The 27,806-nt window shown below is 42.9% G+C and overlaps 1 protein-coding gene and 1 long non-coding RNA gene across 3 annotated transcripts; one reads left to right on the top strand and one right to left on the bottom strand.

Annotated features, from left to right (window-relative positions):
- Window positions 1-1,050: 1,050 nt before the first annotated feature.
- LOC115098059 (complement component C8 gamma chain-like) lies at window positions 1,051-25,984 on the bottom strand. 2 transcript variants are annotated; one of them, XM_029614356.1, is made up of 7 exons: window positions 25,739-25,981; window positions 21,478-21,623; window positions 16,124-16,194; window positions 14,337-14,444; window positions 5,878-5,979; window positions 1,966-2,004; window positions 1,051-1,153 (listed from the first exon to the last, which is right to left on the bottom strand). In XM_029614356.1, exons 1-7 carry the CDS (start codon window positions 25,877-25,879, stop codon window positions 1,140-1,142), a joined length of 621 nt encoding a protein of 206 aa, XP_029470216.1. In that variant the 5' UTR covers window positions 25,880-25,981; the 3' UTR covers window positions 1,051-1,139. The 2 variants fall into 2 exon arrangements, with proteins under 2 accessions (XP_029470216.1, XP_029470217.1); XM_029614357.1 differs by lacking the exon at window positions 5,878-5,979 and having other exon boundaries at window positions 25,739-25,984.
- On the top strand, window positions 7,014-16,029 carry LOC115098061. Its single transcript, XR_003858407.1, has 3 exons — window positions 7,014-7,128; window positions 12,738-12,847; window positions 15,935-16,029. It is a non-coding gene; the product is annotated as an uncharacterized LOC115098061 (long non-coding RNA).
- Window positions 25,985-27,806: the final 1,822 nt, after the last annotated feature.

Raw genomic sequence — 27,806 nt, 5'->3', positions numbered from 1 at the left:
ACCCAATGACCAATAGGCAATCCACCAAGTTTCAGTGACATTCCTCGTGTAGTTTTTGCGTGGTGAGTGGTATCACAGACAGACAAACCGATAGACATGACCAAAAACATTATATCACATAAAGCATTTGCTTGCACAAAGAAAATCTAATAAAAAGGACAGACAAGGAAAGACAGAAAGGAGGAGAGAGAAAGAGGAGAAAAAGAGGAGAAAGAGGAACAAGAGAGAAGAGACAAACAGAAAAAAGAAAAGGAGAGGACAAAGAAGAGACACAGAAAAGAGATAAGAGAATAAAAGAGGAAAGCCTAAAGAAGTAATTAATAGAGAAGGCAGAGAGATAGAGTGAAAAAGGTGAGTGAGATAGACTGAAGGAGGAAGAAAGCGTGTGAAGGTTGGGACAACGAGATGAAGGAGAGACAGTGGATAAGGAATAAGGGGAGAGAGCCTTCAGCCATGGAGGTTAAAGGTTTGGTTAAGGTGGCGTCTATATTCTGAGGAGTTCACAAACTCCACATACTGACCTCACCCTCTGGGATCTGGGGAGAATCTCAGGAGTGGGCAGATAGACATCATCTAAACCTTCTCACTTCTTGCACATTGATCTTCATCTTCAGAAAATGTATACAGTTCAAAATTCAATTTATTATTATGGAAACAAATGAAAGAAAAGTCACTAAATGCCATTTCTTTATAGTGCCTTTTTCTCAACTTGTCTCAGCCACCATTAGTGCAGATACATTTCACTCTGACACTCTCCTGTACTCCTTAATAGGTAGGTAAATTTGCAATAAAATATATCAGTGTGTCCTGCAGGTTTCTGTGATACAGACTTGCAGAGGAAAGGTCAGACTGCTGAACCCGCAATAAAATCTTGAATATATTAGATTCTTCTAGTTCGCAGGATCTTTAATAGACAAATTCTGCTCTCTAATATCCTGATGGCAAGGTGTACTGCAGTAGAGAAGAAGGTTATAAGTCACATTGGAGGCAGCGAGGAGGAATCTTTGATTGGTCATAGTGAGCAGTGAGGACTCAGGTCTTCAACATAACAGTGGAGGCACTGAGGTCACTCTAAAGTCCTGTTCTTATCCACACATATTACTGCACCTTAGAAATCCTTTTCACAATTTTCATTCTAATTAGTTAGATGATTCTGAAAAATAAAATCAGAGGTTAAGAGCCCAGGGGAAGAGAGAAGGGCTGTACATCTTTTCAACACAAATTGTGTTCATAGCCTTACACAGACATATGGCATCAGTCCCAGGCTCTAAGCACTTACTATATCTCTTTATAAACATACTTGTATACAGTGTGTTGAAAATATATATATTAACTAACTGCCTCCATGAAATGAGGTAAGAAGCCTGAACATTTTGCAGCAGAATTTAAGTGACACTCATAAAAACATAAAATCTACCAAGCTGGTTAAAACCTGCTGCGTAACTTTACTTCTGCTACGGAGGACGTGTAGGTAATAAAATATGATACAGAGATAGATGGGTGGGATTTTAAGGGTTGGGCTAACAGGAGAGAAGAGAGGCTATTAAACTAGGGGAGTTAGGAAGTCCTATCCCCTTACCTGGGAATGAACTGGGAAAACTGGTAATGGCATCAGCGCACGTCTTTTAAATCCCCCACACTTTTTAAAATTGCGCACGGCCAGGCTATCTTTAACATGCGCGTATATACGCGTGTGTGTTATAAAATGGCCGCATCCCTGGGCAAGGCCGACAAAACATCCACACGTGTGCGCCCTGCATGCCTATTTAAAAGTTACCGTCCCTGCTTAGCAACATCCAGTCCTTCCTTACTATTTATTGAGAAAATCATGGAGGCACAATATAAATGTAACCTCTTGTGCCTATCAGCCACTCGAGATTCTAAAGACAGGTAGGTTCTGGACCATTCAGGTTCATCCGTGGCTTCCAGACACCGATCTGTCACAGATGGTATACTCTGACTTACCATTGAGAATATGAAACTGGTCCGCAGAGTCGCAGAACCCTGTGGGACAAACAAGGCACAGAGATTTAGAAGATGCCCCAGGCCAATGGGATAGAATCTCATTTTAAGTAGTGTTCACTTGGACAAGATCTGCTGCAACCTCCATGCTTCCCACCCCCCAGAACCCTCCAAAGCAATCATAGTGGAAGCTCTAAATTCCCCACAAAAATTAGATTTCAGAAATAATTCCTGCTTTCTGTATTAAAAAATCATAACAGTGATTTGTAAATGATAACCTAAAAATCATCCAAACATGTTGTACAAGAGATTCAAGATGACACGGGCCTCCCTTTCTGTAGAGCTCATCCTCATCTGAAGATGGGACCTATGGATCTTGAATATCTTTGAATTCTTAGCAGGGGCAATGAAAGGTGTCAGCCTACAACAGATCCAGCTTTCTGGAGGACTGATGCGACTAGTAGAACTCTGCATTACTTACCAATGATGAGGGCAATTTCCAAACTAATTTACCTGGCTGAATTGGCCTGGCTGAAAATTGCCTCCTCGGCCCAACTAAAAGGATGGGCACACCTAGCCAGGTTACAAAGACCACGTGTGCCCTCAGTTGTGCTTAGGTGGGGGGAGTAAAACAGCAGTTATATGTGGCATTTTCAAAAGTATATATGCTATTTTACCTTCCACCTGCCATCCACATAAATAGCATGTGCAAGGAGCACGGATGCTTTCAGCATGTTTACTAACACTAGCTCATTATCAAAGGGAAAGCAGGAGGGTAGTTTTTCTTTGAAGATGAGCTGCAAGAACCCACAGTAAAAGTCCTCATGTATTTGAAAATTGGCCCCTATGAGGATATTTTTCGTGAGTAGCCTAAATTTTCATAAAATTTGTATAACTCCTGCAATAAAGGTAGGGGGGGGATTTAGATAGGGCAGGGGGTGGGTTAGATAGGGGAAGGGAGGGGAAAGTGGGGGGGAGCGAAAGGAAAGTTCCCTCCGAGGCCGCTCCGATTTCGGAGCGGCCTCGGAGGGAACGAGGAAAGCCATCGGGCCTCCCCTAGGGCTCGGCGCGCACAAGGTGCACAAGTGTGTGCCCCCTTGCGCGCGCCAACCCTGGATTTTATAACATGCGCGCAGCAGTGCGTGCATGTTATAAAATCGGGTGTACATTTGTGCACGCCGGGTAGCGCGCACAAATGTACCCTGCGCACGTAAGATTAAAAATCTGCCCCAGTCTGAATAGCAAAGTTAACCAGATAAACATCCAACTAAGGCCTGGATTTATCAAAATGCACTAAATATCACATGTGATAGGAAAAGGGGCATGTTTTATGGTAATAGGCTATCTATTGTAAAGTGCACTTTGCACAGGTATTAGTGCAAACTGTGATAACGTTTGTGCACTTTGCAATAAGTGCCAGAATTGTTGTACTTCCTACCTACAATGAGAGAGAGAGAGAGAGAGAGAGAGAGAGAGAGAGAGAGAGAGAGAGAGAGAGACTAGCTATAAGACCCTCATACTAGGTAGGTTATACCTCTATATGAGGCCCACCTAGCTACTCGAGGTGAAGTTTAGGTATTAGTGTAGGGGTTAGGGGCCATTTTGACATTCAGAGTGCAACGTACGAACAGAACAGTGCACTCTTGTGAAGATTTGATGACCTTCGGAGTGAGGAAACTCACTCAAAGATGAGATTTGTCAATGTTCTCTCATCCTAGTTTGATATTACCCAGGTAGAAAGTCCATTTGATAAGTGATGGTTAACTTCTGAGTTAGCCAGCTAAATCCTTTTGAATATGGACCTGTTAATGTTTGGGTACTTGCCAGGTACTTGTATCCTGCATTGGCCACTTTTGGAAACAGGATGCTAGGCTTGATAGACCCTCAGTCTGACCCAGTAAAGCAACTTGTGATCTTATGTTCATTTCTTTTCAGGGATTTCTATTAGTGTAACTTTCTTGCCATTAATCATTTCTACAAGGAGGATTTGGGGGAGGCACATGGGAAGCAACACAAATGCATTGGCTCCGGGGGCCAGTGATCCTCACTATGCCTCTGACCAAAGAAGCAAGGAGTGGGTTCTTTCCCTCCCTGGGGAATTACTGTATGGCTCAGAAGCAGACGTGCAAGAGTAGGGTGAGTTAACTCTGTGGGGAGCTGTTTTGTGGGCATTCTTGATGTGTGGGGTTCCGGGGAACCTATCACAGATGGAAAGGAGAGGTTTCCTCCTCCCCATAGTGGTGAAGCAGAGAAGCCAGTGGCCAGAGTGTAGAGTGGTGCTGGTCTCTTCCCCAGGAACTACCCAAAAGATGCAGAGCAGGAGGCTCCAAGCGGGGAAGAAACTGAGGTAAAGAGAGGAGTGAGGGGAAGAAACTGAGGATTTGCCCCCAAACATCCTTGTTAGTGCTATATCCAAGGAAACCAGCATGGAAGGATGGTAATGTGGAGATTTGTAGAAAGAGGTCTAGGACCGCTGTGGGATGTGAATAGCGCCTTGGGAAAAGTGATGGTGTTTTGTGCTGTCATAGAATGCTTAGCTTATTTATTTGCATGCCCATTGGATGAGAATTTTGGTATATGGGTATGTTGAAGAAACCAGCCCTCCCAAATGGCTGAAGGAGGGACAAGGCAGTGGAGAGGACTCCTTATGGTTAGCCGTAATTGTAATAATTACAGAGTACGAAAGCCCATGATTTTTTTTTGACTTGTTCTTGTCTTGGGAACCACCTTACTATCCATGCAAAAAGTTCTTGGCTAGCTGGATATGCCAGAAAATTAAGTTTTGTTTGGAATTTGATTCAGGTTGTCCATTATTGTCCATCACTGAGCCAAACTGGTTTATGGAAGTAGTGAGAAAACATGGAAGGGAGTGAGGGGACATCCCCCCCCTGTCCATACAGCTAAGAGGAAAAGAGAGTGGAGTGTGGAGCATGCTGTCCCCCATCAGGTCAACTTCACCATCTGCATGATCAGCTTTGAAGAACCCATGCAAAAGATGGAAGGGAGGAGCCTTATACAATAAGGAATTCCCCCCATCATTGTATGCATCCTGTCAGAGGGTTACAAAATATTATCATAAGCTTTCAAGGCCTCACAAACCTCACAAGACCTCTTCTAAAGACAAAACCGATGTGGTCTCAAGCTTGGGTACTAAAATATTTTACCTTTGAAAGGTATCAGAACCTACAACATTACTAATAACAATAACACACAGAACCATTCCTGCATACCTTCTGGGACACACGTGTTATGGTCTGCACATATGTGCGTGAATCCAAAATAAAACCCCTCACCCAGATCAGAATCATGTCCCTGACATATCCTCCAAATATTGTGTTTCTAGGACACCACAGAGAGAGACATTATTGATGATCTATTAAGAACATAAGAACATAAGAACATGCCATACTGGGTCAGACCAAGGGTCCATCAAGCTCAGCATCCTGTTTCCAACAGTGGCCAATCCAGGCCATAAGAACCTGGCAAGTATCCAAAAACTATTTTACCGTTGCTAGTAATAGCGGTGGTTATTATCTAAGTCAACTTAACTTAAGCCTCTTTCCATTCAGAAAGTAGGCAAAAAAATCACATTCAGGATTCTTTCTATGATTTTAAAATGAGGTTGAATGTCTGCCAGTCTTGACATCAGTCCTTCAGATGATTGCTATAAGACTTGTTGTTCATGATGTCTTTCTCGTGCTCTGCATGATGGTAATTGCTCAACGTATATATTCAGCAGTTATGATGGAAGGCGCTATGTACTACACACAGGGCCCAATTTTTGAAATGTTTATTATGTATAGCCAAGGTGGAAAAATAGCCCTTTATAAAGTAGATCCATGGATTTCATGAACTGAAAGAAGAACAACCCTGGCTCCCCCATCCCAGCCATGCCTTTAACAGCTGGTAACTCACCATACTTAGGGAAATAATAGATAAAGTCCTCACTTATGTTCAGCTCAGCGACACGTTGTTCATATTTTCTGATGATGTCATTATTAACATTGACACTGCGTGCTGGTAAACATAAGTTGAAATAATCATAATTAGAATAGCACTTGGTCAAAGGAGGGGATTGTAACAAAATATATAACCTTCCCATACCTTTTACTGCTCTCATTTTAATATCTCTAGAGAGGGTAATTTCCAAAGCCATTTCTGCATGTAAAACAGTGCTTTATTTATTTGGCATTCCATATATGCCATATTGTTTTTTTAATGCTTGGGGCGTGGTACAACAAAGATAAAATAACCCAAATCTCAAACATTCTGGCAAACCTGACAGAGAATCTAATCCAACAACAAAGGGTCATTGTACAGAACAATTTATCCAAAATATAACGTAAACAATCATTAAAACTTAATCCCTCCTACACGATACTGGGCAAATGACCAGGGACTCTTCCCTCTCCCTGTGTCCTTTTCAACATTCATCAACACCCACTGGGGGGGGGGGGTGTAAATATTTTTTTTTTTTTTTTACCTTTTATTTTCATTAGATGTTTATTTTGGTTCATTTTGGTTTTCTGAACCAAAATAAATATCAAAGCAAAAAAAAAGAAATGGAGGGGACAAGGTTCCACCCTCCTCCATCAAAAACACTCCAGGGCTGCCAAAATAAAACAATTAACATTCCCTCCAGAGCCTTCCCCTCACCCCCGCACCAATTCAGCTTCCCCTATCAGTGGGGTTCCAGCAGTCCAAATGGGGTAAGAGCGAACCCCAGTCATTCCTACCCTGCTAGGTTCCAATTTGAAATTGGTACCCACAGGCTCTGAGGACAACCAGCATCATTCTGAAATCAGGACCTGACAGGGTAGGAGCAACTAGGGATCGCTCCTGCCCCATATGAACTATTGGAACCCCATGGATGGGTAAAGCTGTGGAGGAGGAATTGTTTTATTTTGATGGCAATTGGGTGGGGGGGGGGGTGGAGTTGGCGGAAACAGGAAACAGAACCAAGTACCAGGAGATGCAGTATGAAATGAGCAACCCAACAAATCTAATTGTTTTTTCTTTTCATTAGACATGTAACAACCAGAGTGTTTTACTGCAGTTTTTAAATGTCCTTTGAAAATGAATGTATAACCCTACTAACCACTCTCAGGGGCTGAGAGAGAGAGAGAACTAATAAAGATAAAACACGATGACTACATACACACCACAGTAAGAGCACACTTTCATACTCAGGGTGGGTAGGTTGGGCAGGGTTTCAATGGTCTGCCTGATGAACTGATGATTAATATTAAATATTGATACTGATTATATTGCTTGAATAATAGTGATTTGAATAATATTGATGAATTGATGATTAAAGCAATCATTAAGAACATAAGAACATGCCGTACTGGGTCAGACCAAGGGTCCATCAAGCCCAGCATCCTGCCTCCAACAGTGGCCAATCCAGGCCACAAGAACCTGGCAAGTACCCAAAAACCAAGTCTCTTCCAAGTTATCGTTGCTAGTAATAGCAGTGGCTATTTTCTAAGTCAACTTAATTAATAGCAGATAATGGACCTCTCCTCCAAGAACTTATCCAATCCTTTTTTAAACACATCTACACTAACTGCACTAACCACATCCTCTGGCAACAAATTCCAGAGTTTAATTGTGCGTTGAGTAAAAAGAACTTTCTACGATTAGTTTTAAATGTGCCACATGCTAACTTCATGGAGTGCCCCTTAGTCTTTCTATTATCCGAAAGAGTAAATAACCGATTCACATCTACCCATTCTAGACTTCTCATGATTTTAAACACATCTATCATATCCCCCCTCAGCCGTCTCTTCTCCAAGCTGAAAAGTCCTAACCTCTTTAGTCTTTCCTCATAGGGGAGCTGTTCCATTCCCCTTATCATTTTGGTCGCCCTTCTCTGTACCTTCTCCATCGCAATTATATCTTTTTTGAGATGCGGCGACCAGAATTGTACACAGTATTCAAGGTGCGGTCTCACCATGGAGCGATACAGAGGCATTATGACATTTTCCGTTTTATTCATCATTCCTTTCTAATAATTCCCAACATTCTGTTTGCTTTGTTGACTGCCGCAGCACATTGAACCGACGATTTCAATGTGTTTTCCACTATGACGCATAGATCTCTTTCTTGGGTTGTAGCACCTAATATGGAACCCAACATTGTGTAATTATAGCATGGGTTATTTTTCCCTATATGCATCACCTTGCACTTATCCACATTAAATTTCATCTGCCATTTTGATGCCCAATTTTCCAGTCTCACAAGGTCTTCCTGCAATTTATCACAATCTGCTTGTGATTTAACTACTCTGAAGAATTTTGTGTCATCTGCAAATTTGATTATCTCACTTGTCATATTTCTTTCCAGATCATTTATAAATATATTGAAAAGTAAGTTATCCTACTCTCTGTTTCCTGTCTTTTAGCCAGTTTGCAATCCACGAAAGGACATTGCCACCTATCCCATGACTTTTTACTTTTCCTAGAAGCCTCTCATGAGGAACTTTGTCAAACGCCTTCTGAAAATTCAAGTATACTACATCTACCGGTTCACCTTTATCCACATGTTTATTAACTCCTTCAAAAAAGTGAAGCAGATTTGTGAGGCAAGACTTGCCTTGGGTAAAGCCATGCTGACTTTGTTCCATTAAACCATGTCTTTCTATATGTTCTGTGATTTTGATGTTTAGAACACTTTCCACTATTTCCACTATTTTTCCTGGCACTGAAGTCAGGCTAACAGTTAGTCAGCTAGAGTGACTCACTGCTCTCTTGATTAACAAATGTTGGTACCTACTCAAACCAAATCACACTACCTCATCACCTTTCCAAGTTGAGTAACTGAGCTGAACTTTTCAACCTTTTTACTTTAATTGCATCAGTAGCATGGGTTCTTCTTAGTGTTTGGGTAATTGCCAGGTTCTTGTGGCCTGGTTTTGGCCTCTGTTGGAAACAGGATGCTGGGCTTGATGGACCCTTGGTCTGACCCAGCATGGCAATTTCTTATGTTCTTATGTTCTTACTTAGGTATACACTGCTCCTAGCTTATTTCTAGCTTCTGGCTACTTTTTTTTTGGGGGGGGGGGGGTTTTGTGTTTTTTTTTTTTATTTTTTTTTATACACTCAGTTTCTTAAAAGTCTGCAGAACCCTCAGTTCTGCAGACTTTTAAAAATAAACACACTACCTACTGCTTACTAGCTGCCTTATTGACTATTTAAAAATACAGTCTAACTTGTTTATTCACTGCCTTACTGACTATTAAAAGCACAAACACACTAAATAATATTCCCAAATAGTTAACTTTGCCCCAATACTTTTAAAAGACAATGTCTCAAGCAAAAACTTACTGATTCCTTTCAGTCACCAGCAAGGTGATCCTCTCCTCTCAGTGCTCCCACTGGAAAGACATTCACACAATCACTTTCTCAGACTCAGAGATACAGACACACATACAGTCTCTCTCAGAGACAGAGACACACATACCCACGTTCTCTTAGAGACACATACTGTCACTCTCACTTAGAAATGCAGACATGCATACACAAAGTCACTCTCTCTCAAGATAAAAGACAGACACACACATATACATACACATTCTGCTGATGTGTTGCTGTTCATGAGCTCAATTAGTGAATGCTCAGCCCCCTCCCCCCCGCCCCAGTACTGCCACTTTAAGTAAAGCTCTTGCTATCAACCCTTCCACAGACTGCAGCACTCCCTCCCTTTCCCATTCCCAGACTTTCTTGGAAACCACCCTCCAGGAGACTCACTGACACCACAGCCAATGCTTGCAGCTCACAAAATGCCAGCAGAATACCTCACAAATGCATATCACAGACAGACCCACACACAAATACAGAATAAAGAGACCATAAAGTATAAATAGAAACTTTCCGAAAAAAACAAACCAGAAACCGCAACAAGCCCAACTGTATTATACAATCAAACAATGGAAAAATAGAAACATCACTCCTTACAAACATCAAGCAATAAAATAAAAAAAGATAAAACATCATTCATAATATTAAAAGCATACTAATGAAAAGAATAAATATGTCAAAACTGTTACGGTCCCGGTCGCAACGGTCACGACCCGGCCCTCACCTCCTTGGTCCCGTTCCGTCTCCGAGAGCCTGCGGCCTGTTTCGCAGCATCCCCACGGGGGGGACTCCGCCGAGAAACCCTTCCTGGATGCCGTCTCCTTAGGCCGCGCGCAGGAGCCACGCTTATGAAGGCCTTTTCCCACCACTGAAGGCTCCGCCTTACCCCTGACGTCAGACGCTGCGGCCTATGTAAGGCTGCCGCGGACCCCAGAACTTTGCCTTGCAACGGGGTTCCTTGCGGTTCCCAGTTGCTCTGAGCCCCGGAGCGTGCTATTGCGTTAGCAGCTCCGTTCCTGCCTAAAGACTTGCTACGCTTCTGTGTCCAAGTCTTGTCTTTGCTCTTGCCTGGTTCCAGTAACCTGTCCTGCTTCAGTTCCAGCCTGGTTCCAGTACCTGTCCTGCTTCAGTTCCAGCCTGGTTCCAGTACCTGTCCTGCTTCAGTTCCTGCTTGGTCCCAGTAACCTGTCCTGCTTCAGTTCCTGCCTGATTCTGGACCCCTGCCCATCTGCTTCAGCTCCAGCCTCCGTGATCTCCTAAGTTCCAGCGGCCGGGCTCCTACGGGCTCCTCCCGGGGAGCTCCGGCTTCCAGGGTGAATCCCCTAAGTCCCAAGCGGCTGGACTCCTATGAAACATAGAAACATATAAATGACGGCAGAAGAAGACCAAACGGCCCATCCAGTCTGCCCAGCAAGCTTCACACATTTTTTTTTCTCATACTTATCTGTTTCTCTTAGCTCTTTGGTTCTATTTCCCTTCCACCCCCACCATTAATGCAGAGAGCAGTGATGGAGCTGCATCCAAGTGAAATATCAAACTTGATTAGTTAGGGGTAGTAACCGCCGCAATAAGCAAGCTCACCCATGCTTATTTGTTTTACCAGATTGTTATTCAGCCCTTATTGGTTGTTTTTCTTCTCCCCTGCCGTTGAAGCAGGGAGCTATGCTGGATATGCGTGAAGTATCAGTTTTTCTTCTCCCCTGCCATTGAAGCAGAGAGCAATGCTGGATATGCGTGAAGTATCAGTTTTTCTTCTCCCCTGCCGTTGAAGCAGAGAGCTATGCTGGATAAGCATGAAGTATCAGTTTTTCTTCTCCCCTGCCGTTGAAGCAGAGAGCTATGCTGGATATGCATTGAAAGTGAAGTATCAGGCTTATTTGGTTTTTCACTATGGGCTCCTCCCGGGGGGTACCGCTTCCTGGGTGAAGCTCACCGTCCATTGCCTGCCTGGTATCTGCCTCCCGGCCTGCCCTCAAGCAGAGACTATAGTCCATCTCTCTCCAGTCTCCCACAGGCCGGCCCAAGGGTCCACTAAAATAGCTTATTCACAACAAAAAAAGCCAATGAATATAATACCCAATCATTAAAAACTCACATAAATATTGCAAAACAGCAGACACATGAAATAACACCCAAAAATTAAAACTAATAAGGATTTTAAAAAATCTCCCACTCTCCATACCTGCAATCTTTTAATTTCCAGTCACCCTGAGATTATTGTGGATTGGGGAGAGGAAGGCTGCACAAACTTTATCCTCTCTCTCACACAAATTTACACATGTTCATTCTTTCATACACTCTCCTGCATGCTTTCACACACACACTTTCTCTCTCCTCCTTTTCACACACATGAAGGCTCTTTCTCTCACTCATACAGATGCATACTCACACACGCAGGATTTCTTTCTCTCATAACATGCAGGATTTCACACACACACATGCAAGATCTCTCTCTCTATACAGTGCATTAGTGAAAAATAAAAACCTTTACCATTCCTCAAACATCAAACAATAAAATCAAGAAATAAAAAAAAAAATACATAATCATAATAGTAAAACATACCAATAAAAAGAATATTTCAAAAACAGATGCCAAATAGAAGAACTTATAAAAAAAATTTTTTGTTTCCCAAACACCAATAAAATATTTCAAAAAACAGACACATCAAAGAACTCCCACAAAATAAAACCATATCAGGGAACTTTTGATTTCCAGTCACCCTGATATTGTCGCAGATTAGTGGGAGTGGGGTGCACAAACTTTCTCCCCTTTCTCATATATAGATAGATAGATAGATATAGATATGCACACACACACGCTTCCTCTCATAAGCACATGCTCCATCTCTCATTAATTGTCACGCACACACTCATGCTCTCCTTCTGATACATATGCTCACTCACACACATGCTCTGCCCTCTCATACACACACACTCATGCTCACACACATATACACTCCCTTACTCACACATGTGTGCACACACACACACACACATGCCTCCTCTCACAAGCTCCTTCCCTCACACAATGCTCGTATGATCCCTCTCTGACATACATGCTTACACAAAAACATGAGTAGAGACCCCTTGGTGTCTCCACTAGATATCTCTAGTCCCAGCCCTTGGGTAGTCAGCTGCAGAGGGACAAACCATTCATTACAGCATCTCCCCCAGAGTTTGTCTGGAACTGGACGTCCCTTAGGCAAGGAGGGGGCTAGTTTAGGAGAGAGTAGGTCAGGTGTAGGGAAGCTTGTGTATCATGTGTGCTCTCTGAGTTAGGCCCCCAGTCTGACAAAGAAGAAGAGAGGCACAGGCCTTGCTAGTTCCTGTAATAGGGCTGGAAGGAAGAGGGGTATTTAAGAAGCTTTGTACAGTTTTTCTGGTTTTCTCCATTTTGACCTTTTCCATTCCTGGCAGGCTGAATTCCCTGCACAGGATGGTCAGGAGGGACTGTATACCTTTTCAACCAGCATAAGAGGAGGTTGCAGCATCCAGTATGAGCAGAGATCCTGATTCAAGTTTTGCAGGTTTGTGTTTTTCCATCTTTGGGGAAAGGGAGAATTTTTCTATCCCCTCCTTTTCCCTTGAACTGGAGACTTTTGATAGCTGTTTCCAGCATAGGTCTTTCCCCCTGGGAGGCCAGCTTCTGTCTTTTGAAAAGGAATCACCAAGGGAGAAACATCAGAAGATTCCCAACTGGAGTTTCCAGTCTGGGACATAGGACACTACCAGATGAAGTTCTGGATTCAACATGGACCTCAGGTACTGTGAGAAGGGATTCAGTCACTTTTAGGATTCCCTAGCCACCTTGGGGTAATGATTTTCCTTACCCCTATTCCAAGCCCCTGCCTGAAGGGACATTTCCACAGAATCAGAGAGCATTCGGATCTTGTCTCATGTAAATCTGGAAGTATCTAGACAAAGTGGGGTACATATTCAAAAGACATTTATACGGAAAACGGGAAAGTTATCTGTCTAAATGGCTTAGCGCATTTTTAAAATGCTTACCCAGCTAGAATTTAGCTGGGTAAGTCAGGGCATTCCTGGGGTTTAGTTAGGCATTCCAGGGAGGAGCTGAGTAAGCCAGTTAAGTTAACCGGCTATCGCCGATATTTAGAGTTAGTTGATTAACTTAACCGGCTAACGCTAGACGTGCCATAGGGCAGGTCTAAAGTTAGTCGGATACCACATATCTTTTACAAGGAATTACAGTAAACTTTAATTTGAACACCCCTCCAGTGAGTCCTGCCTGGTTTGTAAGTGTGCCTGCCCCAAAGAGCTACAGTAACACACACTCACACACATGGGAGAACACGTTTGCCTGGGCCAAGAAAGCTAGCCTTCACCCCCACAGAAAGGACCTACACTTTGGGGATACAGGAAAGAGGAATGAGGAGTGTGAAAACAGCCCCAGTTTTAAATTCTTTTATGGCCCTTCAGGATATGTGCCATCCACCAAGAAAGGGTTATACATGCTTATACACCCACATGCACTCCCTCTCTCACATTCATGCTCCCTTGCGCACACAAATACTCACACACACACACATCCTCGCGTCTCCAGCTCTTCTTTGGTCATCTGCCAGCAGCTCGAGCCCTCCTCTTCACTGCAACCCATGGCCTGGCTGCTGGCGGGTTGTTCCCCAATATTTGGGCGCCAGTATCTTGGGATCCACCAGATGGCCCATGGCCTCTTCCCATCTTCAGCCGCCAGAGGGTTGGGATCTACAGGCAGACCCGCGGCCTCTTTGGATCTTCCTCTGCTGAATCAATTTTAGCACCCTCGTGGTTGGCCTGCCCTTGGCAGTGCGGTGAAATGGATGCCAATTGTTTTGGAGGGCACTTTTTGCTGCTCCAAAACTTTGCCACCTGAGGTGGTCGCCTCACCCTGCCTCATTAGAACCGCCCCTATGCCCCAGATAGTATCTAGCAATGTCTCTGCCCATGGAGATGTCGCACAGAACTGCATAACTTAACTGGGACTTTGTTTCTGAGATGAAATATTTGTCCACTCACCATAGAGTTTGACGGAAATCTTACTCTGCTTCTGGTAGAACAGAATGGAGTAGCTGCTGTAGTCAGTATCAGCCACCACCATATTCAGCTTATTACCATATTCTCGGGCTACAATACAAGAGCAGGGATACCATAACAGAGAAAAAATCTCAGTACTATTGCCAACAATATTAGGTCGCCCGATAGCATGGAGTGGACCCATTGGGGTAAACAGTCCTGCTCCCTCTCTCCTTCCTTCCTTATGGCTGGCAAGAAATGAGCAATGTTTCAGGCCACGCCTGCTTCCTCTATTGGCTGGACTCAGTCCGGGAATTTGAATGGGCAGGGTCCCATGGTTACAAAGGACCTTCTGACACCGTGTGCCCAAGCTGCTGGACTAAATCCAGCCAGCAGAAGTGGCTGGAAGTGCTGCTCTCCTCCTGTTGGTCGAGGAGAGGGAGAGAAAGAGGATTGCAAGGTACAGATAGAGAACATTGTGTGCCCCCATAATAAATGGATGGCCCCCGAAGCCTTCATGCTGCAACCAGCCCTATATGTTAGCCCTATATGTTAGCAGGAGTTTAAGAGTTTATGGGCACAGATACATTCCTAAAAGTAGGATTGTTTGGGTTAACTAGATACACTATCTCTCTCGCACACATGCTACACAGATGTGGCAGACAAAAATCTACTGCTCATCTTTCCTATCACCTCCCTCCTATCATCATCACGGTGCAGCTCTGTAGGGATGTGCATTTGTTTAAAATAAATGCACACAACAGGACGAATGAGGATATTTTTGGTTCGTTCTGAAATGAACGAACCAAAAATGGTCTCTCACAAAAATACCCCAAAATGTTCAGGGGCGCAAAATCCAAAAGGAATGGAGAGATGCCCACTAGCTCCTGCTTTGCCTTCCATAGATTTAAAAAATGACTGTGGCTCAGTAGTTAGTACCAAAGTGACATCACTTGGCAGCTGTCTGAGGTGCAGCCAGGGTTTTTTGTTTTTCAATGTTTATTTTTGGTTCAGTAAATGGACTAGACTGAAAAACATTAAACTGAAAAAAAACAACCCCCCCCCAAACAAAAAAATGAACAGAAACAAAAAATGTTTAGGTTTCACATCCCTACAGTTCTGCCAGTGCACCTCATTCCTGACTTGCAGTGCTGTTCCAATACACAGGCACTGATTTGCCCATGTACCTTACTCCTGACCTGTACCACCCCCTGCTGCTGAAACCCACCCTCCACCATACAAGACACATACCCAACTCTTACTATGTACCTCAGCCTTTTCTTTTTCACTCATGGGCCACTTTGGAGCAGATAGAGATGTTTAAAAAGCAATGGTGCCAGAAGTGGCGAATGAGGGAGCCATGGCCTCCTCCCCAACTTTTTTATAAAAACAAATAAAGCATCCTCCGAGGGCATCACATCTCAGCACCTGTCTGCACCTCCATGCCGCCTGCCGGAGTTCTTTGGCCGTGGCCCCCAGGGGCTTTTATAAAGGTTCTGGTGTTCTTAGAATTATGCTGAGACATTACATACGACATGCTAAATCAAAGATGAAACACTAATACAGTCTGGGAAATAACCTCTGAGATTGTGTGCCCACAGATGCTGGCTCCTCAGGTGCTGTAGCACCCCCGGCATTGGATGGCTATCTGATCTCCCTACTGAATCTCTCTGGCAGCTGAGAGGAGAGACTGAAGGAGCGACGAAGGAGGTAAATCAGACAGGTGTCGACGTTGAGGGGTGCTCAAGCATTCATGGAGCTGAAACCTAGGAATCTTCCTGTTTACAAACCTGTTAAGAGGAATCTCCCCATGACTTTGTCCTGTTGGTATTCTTGCTTAATTTCCCAGCATATACCATCCCTGTGCCGTGTATAAAGAAAAGAAAGCAATTCAGAAGTTTGGAAGTTACACTAAGGTCTATACCACAAGTCACCTTGATATCAAGGCCATCCTTTGCATTAAATAAGGTCTGTAATAAACAGATTTGAACTAAATAAGGCCTTCATACCCTACAACTGGCCTTTTTGTTTCAGGTATATGTACCTAATTTCAAGATCTTGCATCTGATCCCAGTCTTAAAACAATATCTGGTTAGTACCTGCCTTTTTGGAGCATAGGCAACAGAATGGGGTGGGCAACTGGGGCCATGGCCCAACCAACATTTTGCCTCACACAACATCAACAATTAGGGAGCTTGGGGGGCAGGGGCAGTCCACACTAAACAAAAAAGTGTTCTACTGCTCTTGTCTTGGGGCAAAGGTGGCCAACTGTTCTATATCTAAAAAGATACCCTCAGCTTGTTAAAAAAAAGACCAAAGATATGTATCCAGTCTAATGCATTATGACCATTTTGCCCTTAACCTCCCAATGGAGGTTATGGGGGAAGAATAACAAATCTCAAGAAAGCCTGGGACAGGCCCAGAGGATCCTGGGCAGCAGAGAAGTGAGGTGAGAACAGGTGAAGATTTAGGGTGTTTAGCATTAGAGTGAGTAGGGAAAATAGACATGATGGACCTCACCAGCCAGACAGACAGCATATTCTGAAGGGCAACCAAAATGATAAAGGGGATGGAACAGCTCCCCTATGAGGAAAGGCTGAAGAGGTTAGGGCTGTTCAGCTTGGAGAAGAGACGGTTGAGGGGGGATATGATAGAGTCTTTAAGATCATGAGAGGTCTTGAACGAGTAGATGTGACTCAGTTATTTACACTTTCGAATAATAGAAGGACTAGGGGGCATTCCATGAAGTTAGCAAGTAGCACATTTAAGACTAATCGGAGAAAAAAAATTTTCACTCAACGCACAATAAAGCTCTGGAATTTGTTACCAAGGATGTGGTTAGTGCAGTTAATGTAGCTGGGTTCAAAAAAGGTTTGGATAAGTTCTTGGAGAAGTCCATTAACGGCTATTAATCAAGTTTACTTAGGGAATAGCCACTGCTATTAATTGCATCAGTAGCATGGGATCTTCTTAGTGTTTGGGTAATTGCCAGGTTCTTGTGGCCTGGTTTGGCCTCTGTTGGAAACAGGATGCTGGGCTTGATGGACCCTTGGTCTGACCCAGCATGGCAATTTCTTTTGTTCTTATGTTCCTTTTTCTGACCACAAGCATTGCAAAAAGAGCAGCATAGGTACTGAAAGTTGTAATCAGAATCTCTGGACAAAACTATTTGTCTTCCACTCAATAAATGTTTTAAAAATCCAAACCTGGGACTTTTCCTATATCTAACTGAGATTATTAATTCAAGTCCAGAGCAAGGTTATATTCCATAAATCTTAAAAGGTAGGATGGTTCATACAGTCTTGAAAAAAAGACAATTTTGATTCAACTGTTCCAACTACCTTTAGGGCTATTTCTAATCCTCCAACTTTATCTAAGGTGCAGAGAAAGTAATTTTAGATCAACTTTCAGATTTCCTTGATAAGACTTTGGTACTTCACCCCAGGCAGTCAGATTTTAGGAAAGGACACAGCAGAGTCTGTGCTGACCACCCTTCTGAATAAGGTCAGACTAATTTAGATAATGGTAAAGATGCCCTTATGGTTCGCCTCAATATAAGTTCAGCTTTTGACACATTGACCATCAACTACTTCTTTACCGAGTTAGAGAGATTGGAATCCAAGGTGTAGCTTTGAACTAGTTTTCCTTTTTTTTTTTTAATGATAGAAGATACTAGGTTAATTGGGATTCTAATATTTCTCAACAATGTATTTAACCTGTGGAGTATCTCAGGGATCAATACTTTCTCCCACGCTATTTAATTTATATCTGGCACCCCTGGCTCCTTTGATTCAAAGCCAGGGTTGTTTTTGTTTTTTTTACAGGGATGAGATAAAGATCATTGCTTATTTAGGAGTGAATTTTCAAAGGAGTTAACATGCGTAAAAGTAACATCGTAGCAATTTTCAAAAGCTCATATATGTATGTAAAGTCAGTTTATGCATATAAAACCTTTTGAAAATTCAGCCTTATGGAGTGAATTTTCAAAGGAGTTATGTGTGTAAAAGTAGTAATTTTCAAAAGCCAATTTATGCACATAAAACTGGGTGTAACACACAAAAACCTTTTGAAAATTACCTCCTTAGATTTTACTTGCTCAGATTTGTAAAGTGGCCTTTTCTTTTAAAATGTAAAGTCAATTCTGAAAAGTCTTTCTAGGAAGAAAAATAATTCTAAGTTTTCTCTCCCTCTGATGGCTGGCAAGTGGTTACGATTCTTGGGAGTTAAATTGATTCAAGTCTCACTTTTTTATCAAATCTCAAGAGTCATTCAATGTTCTTTTTATTTTCTGTATTTTATTTGATGACTATGGTCATTTCTTGAACTGCAAGATTTGAAAACACCAATATATGCATTAGTTATAAGCCAGCAAGATTACTGCAACTTGCTATATCTACTGGGTCAGATCCTTCAAAATACTGCTGTGGAATTGATTTTTGGAAAGAACAGGTTTGACCATGTAACCTCATTATTATTGCAGCATCTTCACTTGCTGTCAGTTATCTGTAGAATAAGATTTGGGATTTTTTGCCTTACGTTTAAGGCCTTACATTGGGGATTCCCCTCCTATCATGTGAACCTTCTTATTCATAAACAACCTTGTCATGTGCTGCACTCCGCGCAACAGGAGTTATTAAGATTCCCTTCCCCCAAGGAGATTAGGCAAGAAGGTACTTGGGAGGCGAGTTTTTCTTATCAGCTTCCCTTTCTTTGGAAATCCTTGCCTTTAGGGATTTGCCTTGAAATGGGATATTTAGCACCACTTAGCCAGGTAAGTAGGGCTAGGTAACTATGTTCAGCAGCCACCACTTAGCCAGATAATTATTTATCCAGCTAAGCAGATAACTGGATACCTTGGGGGTGAGCATTAGATGGATCAAGGTAGGGCAACTTATCCGGTTATTATATTCAGCCCTTATCCGGTTAAGCTAACTGCTTAATAGCAAATCTAAAGTTATTCAGCTATAACTTATCTATAGAAACATAGAAACATAGAAATGACAGCAGAAGAAGACCAAACGGCCCATCCAGTCTGCCCAGCAAGTTTTGCACTTTTTTTTTTCCCTCATACTTATCTTTTACTCTTGGCTCTTAGTAACCAGTAACTTGGAACTGCATCTAAGTGAAATATCTAGTTAGGGGTAGTAACCGCCGCAAAAGCAAGCTACACCCATGCTTATTTGTTTACCCAGGCTATGTAATTCAGTCCTTGTTGGTTGTTGTCTGTATATAGATCCACTTTTCTATCTAGAACTTATCCAGTTATATTCAGCAGAATAGCTGTGCTGCTGATTATCCCTTCCAAGTTATCCGGATAAGTTATAGCCAGATAACTTAGATAAGTGAATATCTTTGGATATTGAACCCACTAAGGCTTGGTTATTTACTCAAGCATTTGATTTATAGTTCTTTTTAGCACAGTTATTTATAGTTGTTTTTAGTATTTTTAGTTTTAATCAGTTTATTTATATGTTATTGTTTGTATTTGTTTGCTAGTGACCCTGTTGTAATTTTTGAGATTTGTATTTAAGCTTTATTTAACATTGGATTTTACAAATTAGAAAATGATTAAATAAATAAATTAAATAAACTAAACTAAACTATTAGAAGTGATTGATAAAAAGATGTGCAGTTAGCAGTGCCTCTTACTATATTAGAATGGTATCCCTTACATAGAAGGAGACACAACCAAGTGCCAATATTCACAGGATGCTTCTTTAGCTCAAATGTTAGAAGGTTTTGGAAACCAGTGGTTGGTTTGGTGCTTAGTTCCAGCCAGAAGCCATGTCCTCTTGAGTGCTAAGGTAAGTTTCTGAAAAGAGACTTAGAGACATTCCCGGAATTGTTTTGTACCTTTCGGGCTTCCAGTTCAATCAGAGCCGGCCCCTGTTGGGCTATGGCACCATGACAATGCCGCTGAGCCACAGAGCCAACCTCAACTGGTAATGTTTAACATTCAGCATCTAATTTCTGTGCCTATTAATTCTTCAGGACTGCATCAAGCAAAGTGTGCTCATCTATATGTATGCAATTACTTTAGGATCTAAAGCATCAATATTCAAAGGGATCCAACCAGCTACTTAAATAGCTTGCAGCTAAATCTTTCAGGGTGAAAGTTTCCCCATCTGAGCAGCTAAATATAGCCACTCAAATTGTAGGTATTCCAGTGTGTAGGGTTTGGCTGAGGGATGGCAGTTAGCTGGCTAACACCATTTTTGGTGTTAGCCAGCTCCCTTAAGCAGTTTTTCTGAGCTGGCTAAAATCTAAGTAGTCACTTTTAGTGACCATTTTAGTGGCCACCCTCTGAATTGACTCCCTCCTGTTTATATCCTTTTGAAGGTGCAGTCTCCAGAATTGGACACCGTATTCCAAGTGAGGTCTCACCAGGGAGCTATATAGGGGCAATATCACCTCCCTTTTCCTGCTGACCATTCCCCTCCCCAATTAGCCAAGTAGGATTTATCTGGTATCTTCTAGCTGCATAAAAAGTGGGTGGATCAGGGCGGCACTACTTATCTGGTTAACTTATCTGGTTAACTTATTCAGCGGCATAGCAGCATAGTAATTTATGTGCAGATATGGCTGAATATCAGGCCTAGAGGATCCCTAAGGAAGTATTGAGAATTATAATGCTAAATTAATTGGATGGATGAGCAGACTGGATGGTCCATATAGTCTTTTTGTGTCATATTTCTATGTTTGTAAAAATTAGCCAGGTGCCTTAGCCGCTCAGATGTGGGCTGAACATTGGTCCATATTGAATATTTCACCATTGTGGTTTGAGGTATATGCTGCCTGGCATTCTTATGGAGTATAATTAAACATTTTTATTTTAAGAAATGTTTAAATAAATTTCCTTGTACAGGTAACATATCATACACTGACCACTGACGAGTCAATTACATTATGACCATCACCAAAGCAGGAGAATTAAAATCCTGCTAAAACAAATAACACCCCAGTCCCCAAAAATGGCAAGTCTCTCCAGAGGAAGAAATAACCAGAGCTTTTACATTCATTCTTGTCACAATTACTAGTCAACCCAACACATTACAACCCTGGCCACAGCTGGTGGCACATTGTCTACTCCTAGACCCTGTCTAGAAAGTCCCCAGAAATATAAAGTCATTCTCAGGGCACTTACAGCTTCCTGAAAGTGCTGACTGGCAGTTTCTTTTGGGGGGTCATGACTTGAGACACTACAATGGTTGTTCCTTCCAGCTTGTAGCTGTTTTCTTTCAGGTAGTCACATTCTGAGGCAACGCCAATGAGGAACCACTTTCCTGCAAACTAATGAAGACAACGATAACAGGAACAATATTTGGTTTCCTATGTTTCAACCAGAATTAGCAGATCATCAGGGACAAACTGAGCCAGTCCTGGTTTTAGCCCCATTAGATATAACAGGGGTAAAATCAGGACTGACTCAGTCTGCCCCTGCTGATCTGAGAACATTAGTCTGACCTCTGTGGTGAGCAAATTAATGGAATCACTGCCACAACAGAGGGCAGTGCAGTTTTTGGAACCCAATGAATTTTGCCAGAGGCAGGTCTTGTCAGATGAATCTGATTCATTTCTGTGACTGTGTAACCTATGGTTACTAATTGAAATGGTACTCTAGCACCCTTATGGGGTTGTTAATGTTCTGTTTTGTTTTATCTGTGCATGCTCCAACTTTAGTAGAATCACTCTTTGGAGAGCTTGTAAACAGGCAAGATGTCACTCTCCAGCATGCAGCTTTAGAAGATCCCACCTCTCTGTAGAACATTTTTAAGCTCCAGGAAGGATTATAACAACTAATTTAATTGGACTCCTCTGGCTGCGGCATGGAGTAAATCATCTTTTTGTGAGTACCATGAGGTTGCATTAGTCCACTGTTTAGTGAAATCTCAGTTTATGAGCATAATGTTTGATGTTAGATGATAAAATAGCATCAGATAGAATTTTGGTGCATCAACAGTTTGGGATTTAACTGAACTGTGAACAACTACCTCCTAGCTGAAATCTCTGTGAGTCATTTTAAATATATGCAGGAATATAAACAAGATGGTTGGACTCAATTTAAGTAAATCCTGTGTTTTATTGGAATCACACAAGAGTATGGAGTGCAGAGGGACAGGTGAGAGAGGTACATGCAAGGCCTACCCTCTTAAGATATCCTGCCAATTCTGGGAGATAGTGCAGTGCAGATTGTAAAATTGGCACCAGAATGTGGGACTTTTGGATACAAAATTGAATTCTAGGTAGTCTGTGCATTAATTACCTTAGGTTGAAAATGCGGCATGTTAAAATCTAAGATAGCCATGGGGGGTCTGTCATTGTTGGAGTATTAGTGAAAGAAGAAGGTTTACAGAGTCTGCACAAACTGGGAAAGCTCTCTAGAGCAATTGATTCCTCTTTGCATAGAAAGTGAGCCATCATACGGCGCCTATCCGTGTATGCCACATCATTACATATATGTGAGGTAGGGCATTGCCCCCATGCACTAATGAGCACATTTTCAAAGGGGTTATTCACGGAAAAAAATAGGCTATATGCACACAATGTTACAAGCATGGCCTTCGCTACTGTTATGAACCGAGGGCTTGGAGGCCTTCGGATACTGTTACGAGCGCAGAGGCGCGGTCGTTTCTGAAACAGGAGATGTGAGCCCTTGGACCATGGCAAGACTCGGGGAGGAGCCCCAAGACACACCGCGGGAGGTGAACTGATGTGAGCACGGGTAACAAGGAGCAAGACAAGACTGGAGTGAAAACAAGGAGACGAAAGGTCTGATCCTCTACCGAACCTGTATGCCCCAGGATGACCATCAACACAATGATGATCAATGAACAGTCCTCCGACCGTTCCAAGCCCTTTCGGACCTGCCGCTGGGTAACGGCAAAAGGCGGCAGGCCGGACAGAGGATGAGGGCAGATGGAGTCCTTGGAACATGGAAGACTTTGGATGAAGATTCAGGCGAGGACACTGTAAACATAGGCTCAAGGCATAGGATCAAAGTGCTGAGTCAAGACTGCGATGCAGCGCGCCCAAGACAGTCCACCCCGGGACTGGTCGCGGACCACGCTGGACTCGAAGCAGACTCTAGGAGTCTGCTTCTGAAGCTGGAACATGGCAAAGATACTGAAGAGGCCTGCACCGGGGTGCGCCCTACACAGTCCACCCGCAGGACTGGTCACGGACCATGCTGGAGCGGAGCAGGTTCGAACAGTCTTTGGCATGGGCGGACGCAAATGCAAGGAGCTCCGAAGACCAGGACAAGATACAAGCTCAGGATTCAGGATTCTCAAGGATTCAAAGACAACTCAGGATTCAAGACTTAGGACTCAAGCAGAAGTCTTCCGGAGGCTTGAACTGCGCAGGAGAAGATGGTCTTGTACAGTGAGGCGCCCTATACAGCCCGCCCATGGGCTGGTCGCAGAACACGACATCGACACACCAGGAAAGTGGACATCAAGGAACCAAGGCATGGAGGCAGAGGTGAAGACAAGGCATCAGGAAGGAACAGCGGACTTCAGGAACATGGAGACATCTGGACATACAGACAAAGGACATCAGGAACCTGAATACATCTGGAGTCATGGACGAAGGGCATCAGGAACATGAAAACAACTGGAGGCACGAACGAAGGACATCAGGAACATGAAGACATCTGGAAGCACAGATGAAGGACATCAGGAACGTGAAGACGAAGCCGTCAAAGCAGGAAAAGACCATGGAGGACCTGGACCAGTCATGAAGCACAGACAACTGTGGAACCCGATCCGAAGGCCAGGAGTGACTGAAGAGGAGCCCTTTTATAGGGCAGACACAGGAAATGAAGACCAACTGGATTCCGGTGGGACCAGGAGCACTTCCTGCTACTGACCCTTTAAATACATTAGAAGAGGCGCGCGCTGGTGCCTAGAGGAAGGCCTGAAGAAGCAGCACCGCGGACAGCAGCAACCAGCTGCACAGGAAGAAACAGAGCAGGGAGGAGCAGGCAGGCTTCCGGACGGCCTCCTGCCGTCCGACGAGGACCCCAACAATGGCATCACGGCTCCATGCCACAGAGAAGAGCCGGATGGTGCCGCCTCCCGCAGGACTCGGTGGTGGATCAGGGCTGCAACAAAGATCACCTCAAACAAATTCCGAAGGACAGATTGGCCAAATCTACTATTGCATCGGCCATCCCTATCCAAGCAATAGTGAGATGCGAACGTGTGGAGAGATCTCCATTTTGCAGCTTTGCAGATCTCCTCCATGGGAACTGCTCACAAGTGGGCCACTGACGCTGCCATGGCTCAGACAGAATGAGCCTTGTTATGGCCCCCAAGATGCAGTCCCGCTTTGACATAACAGAAGGAGACGTAATCTGCTGGCCAATTCAATAGTATCTGTTTGGTAATGGCAATGCTCAACCTACTTCTTTCTAAAGAAAAAAAGTTGGGTGGGCTGTCTATGGACTCCACTCCAGATACATGTATTATACTGTATCTAAAAAAGGACTGTGTGAATATCCGGATAGCTTCAAAACATAAAGCCATCCCATCCGAAGAGGCTGACGTGTTTGCAGGCTACAGAGGAGCCTCTGAAGTCAAAGATTCTCTGGTTGTGGTAACTGGAGAGAAGAAGCATGGGGCGGGGGGGGGGGGGAGGGGGCTGCAGGTCACAGCCAATTAAAATCAATACATTCCATTTTCTTTTCTTTTTTTGACCCAGAAGTTTTCTCATGCTCCTTTGGGCCTCCAGCTCAGTCAGAACATGGCTAAGATCTGACACTGTGAATTTTTATTCACAACTACCTGGGGATTTCCCCTATTTTAGTTCACTCCCAACTTACTTTAGTCCAGTCATTGTACTGATGGTCCTGGGATGGGGGGGGGGGGGGGCCTTCTACTTAATCACTTATGAATATGAATCTGTAAAGTGAGGGAGGGGGTGCTGCTGTACTCATTGTTATCAGAAGCCCCTGCAGGTATCACTCTGAGGCATAACAAACACATGTACAACACAGACAGCTGAATGGACTCTGGGAAAAAGAATTTAAAAATAGAGGGCATACATATAATTAAAGGTGAACACCTTTCATTAAAATGTAAAACTATAAGAAATAAAAGTATATCAGGATCAAAATGAAAGGAGACTTAGGAATAAAACTAGAAACAAGTAATAGAGCCAAGAAACAGGCAAGTGAATATTTCAAACACTCAATCTGGTACAACTACTATAATGACATTTTGGGGAAAATGGTTTAAAAATTCTGACTCTGTGATTGGTTTTTTGAGGAAACATTCAAAACTTCTTCCTTGGATGTCTTGAAATTGAACTCAGCAAGAGATTATCACAAAAAGGCACGTTTTAATCAAATTTCCACGTATCTTTCCCCAAAGCAAGACAGCCCAGCACACTGCTTATTTTTATACCTGATTCAGGTTAAAGTTTTCCTGTTCCTTGATCTTCCCAATGGGATCTTCTGGAGGCTTGGGGGGTCTTCTTGGTTTCTGGCCCTGGGAGTATGGGAATTGGAAAAGAGTTAGGAAGAGAAGTGCTGCGGACGGCCTCATGCTTTCTAAAGGGCGATGCTCTGCTCCTCTGTCCAGCTGTTTCCCAGCACTGGCCCTCCTGGGTTACTGTGTGACTCTGATGGATGTTTACTTCTTACATGTTTGCAGGCCATGCCAGCAGATGATTGGTTATTCAGCTGTGTTGCTGCTTTTACAGGAAATCTGCAAAGGGTCTAAGGTAAGAGATATTGATCTGTGTACTTACGGTTTGCAAACAGAGAAAAAAATACCTAAAAACTTGTAGCAGCGTTTTGACATAAGCCACCAAAACCCCATATACCCCAAATCTACAGCATTTTCTGCAGATGCCAATGGCACCTGGATCCTCGGGAAAATGTGCAGATTACCAGCAAGACCCTCAGATTCTCCAAGGGAGCTACAAAATCTTTGGGAGAGTATAAATCCCAGTGACACACTCAATGGCAGGATTGCAATCAAACTCCATAGCGCCATAGTATCCTAGTCCTGCTCTTCTGATGCTCATCCTAGTGCAGTCTGGCTCTTGGTATCTTGCAGATTTCATTGGTAATGAGACTTAGAAAACCAGGACTGACCTTGCATCTTCTACTAGCATGGAGCTAGCAGATGGGTCAGCAGCACTGCAAGTGTCAAAAACTTTGAAAGAAATTGACAATTTTAGCCATATGCTCTTCTAAGACTAATGTTCCTTTAAAAGCATTCAAAATTACAAAATGTCTACTTAGGGTGTGACAGAACATTAGAATCAGCTCTTAAAAATACTGTATTATAGTGAAAGAAAAGTCTATTTCTTTATCAGGAACTATTTCCATTTGTGCAGCGTGAGGAGGTGGAGTTGGGTAAAAGTTAGTTACCCGATAATCCAGAAGTGCTTGAAAGACACCTACCTACTCTTCAATAGGATTGTGAACCCTGGTTTCCCTGGTTCCCAGACCACTGCTCTACCAAGTAGCCTAATAAACCAAGAAAACTAGGATTTGAATCCCACTGTTGTGCCTGGTGACCTTGGACAAGTCACTTTATGCTTCCTTGCCTCAGGTACAAATTTAGATTATAATCTCTCTAGAACTAGGGAAATGCCTACAGCACTCGAATGTAACCTGCTTTGAAGTGCCTGAAAAAGTAGACTATAAATCAAAATTTAAAAAAAACAGCTTGTGAAAGCTACTCCTATTCTCAACTACATTGATTAAATATTTGAATGATGCATACAATTCTTGCAAGCTAAAGAGAGGTTGTAGGCCTGCAACATGCAATTTCTTCTTAAGATGAACCTTTGACAGTTTTTTTTGCTGACAGTCATGAACAAACCTGAAGATTGCTACAGCAAAGCTGCAAGTCAGTGGCTTGGTGAACATGGGATATGTTAATAAGCTTGAGTCTTCTGATCCAAGGGGGCGTCACGCATTTAAGTAAACTACAGGAAAAGGTATGAAAATGGGTTCTTGCTGTATTTTGATTAGTAACTTGGGACTAAATTATAACCATTCTGTAGTGAGGAGAAGAGCAAGATAAATTTGGGAGCAGGAAGAAGAATTATGCTTTCTTTAGTCTGCGTAACTGGAGAGGAGAAGGAGATCAATTGTTAAGGAATGGCTTCTATAAATTCAAGGACTTTACTAGCAGACTGAGGTCACAAATTTATTAATCTTTATTCTTCATTATTGTTCATCAATTTTATTTAACATCTAAGTGCTGTAAAAAATCTTCATCCAATTTATCAACTATCAGTAAAGAAGTAGAATTTTTGTTTCCTAGTATGATTATTGCTGCTGCAGACTGTGAAGATCATCAGTGCTGTTTACAGGTACTGAAAATGGGCTGGGTATATTGGTAAACGTAAAAGGGCCTTGAAGTTATGCTTCCCCCCACAGGGAGCCCTGGACCTCAGACGTAAAAGCTATCCATTGTAAACTGGTTTCCAGTAAGGTCTATTTTAATTCTATGT

The sequence above is a fragment of the Rhinatrema bivittatum genome, chromosome 8, assembly GCF_901001135.1.
Source record: "Rhinatrema bivittatum chromosome 8, aRhiBiv1.1, whole genome shotgun sequence".
Classification (NCBI taxonomy): Eukaryota; Metazoa; Chordata; class Amphibia; order Gymnophiona; family Rhinatrematidae; genus Rhinatrema; species Rhinatrema bivittatum.
Note: the sequence above shows the minus strand (reverse complement) of the source record. Positions and strands in the feature narration are given on the sequence as shown.

Bases quoted from the DNA above. Each gene is read 5' to 3' on its own strand.
- LOC115098059 (XM_029614356.1), bottom strand. From the start codon at position 25,879: ATGAGGCCGTCCGCAGCACTTCTCTTCCTAACTCTTTTCCAATTCCCA. The intron at 21,624-25,738 runs GTATAAAAATAA...TGTCTTCATTAG, and splicing joins AAAACTTTAACCTGAATCAG to TTTGCAGGAAAGTGGTTCCT. The intron at 5,980-14,336 runs GTGAGTGGACAA...TATGTTTACCAG, and splicing joins GATTTCCGTCAAACTCTATG to CACGCAGTGTCAATGTTAAT.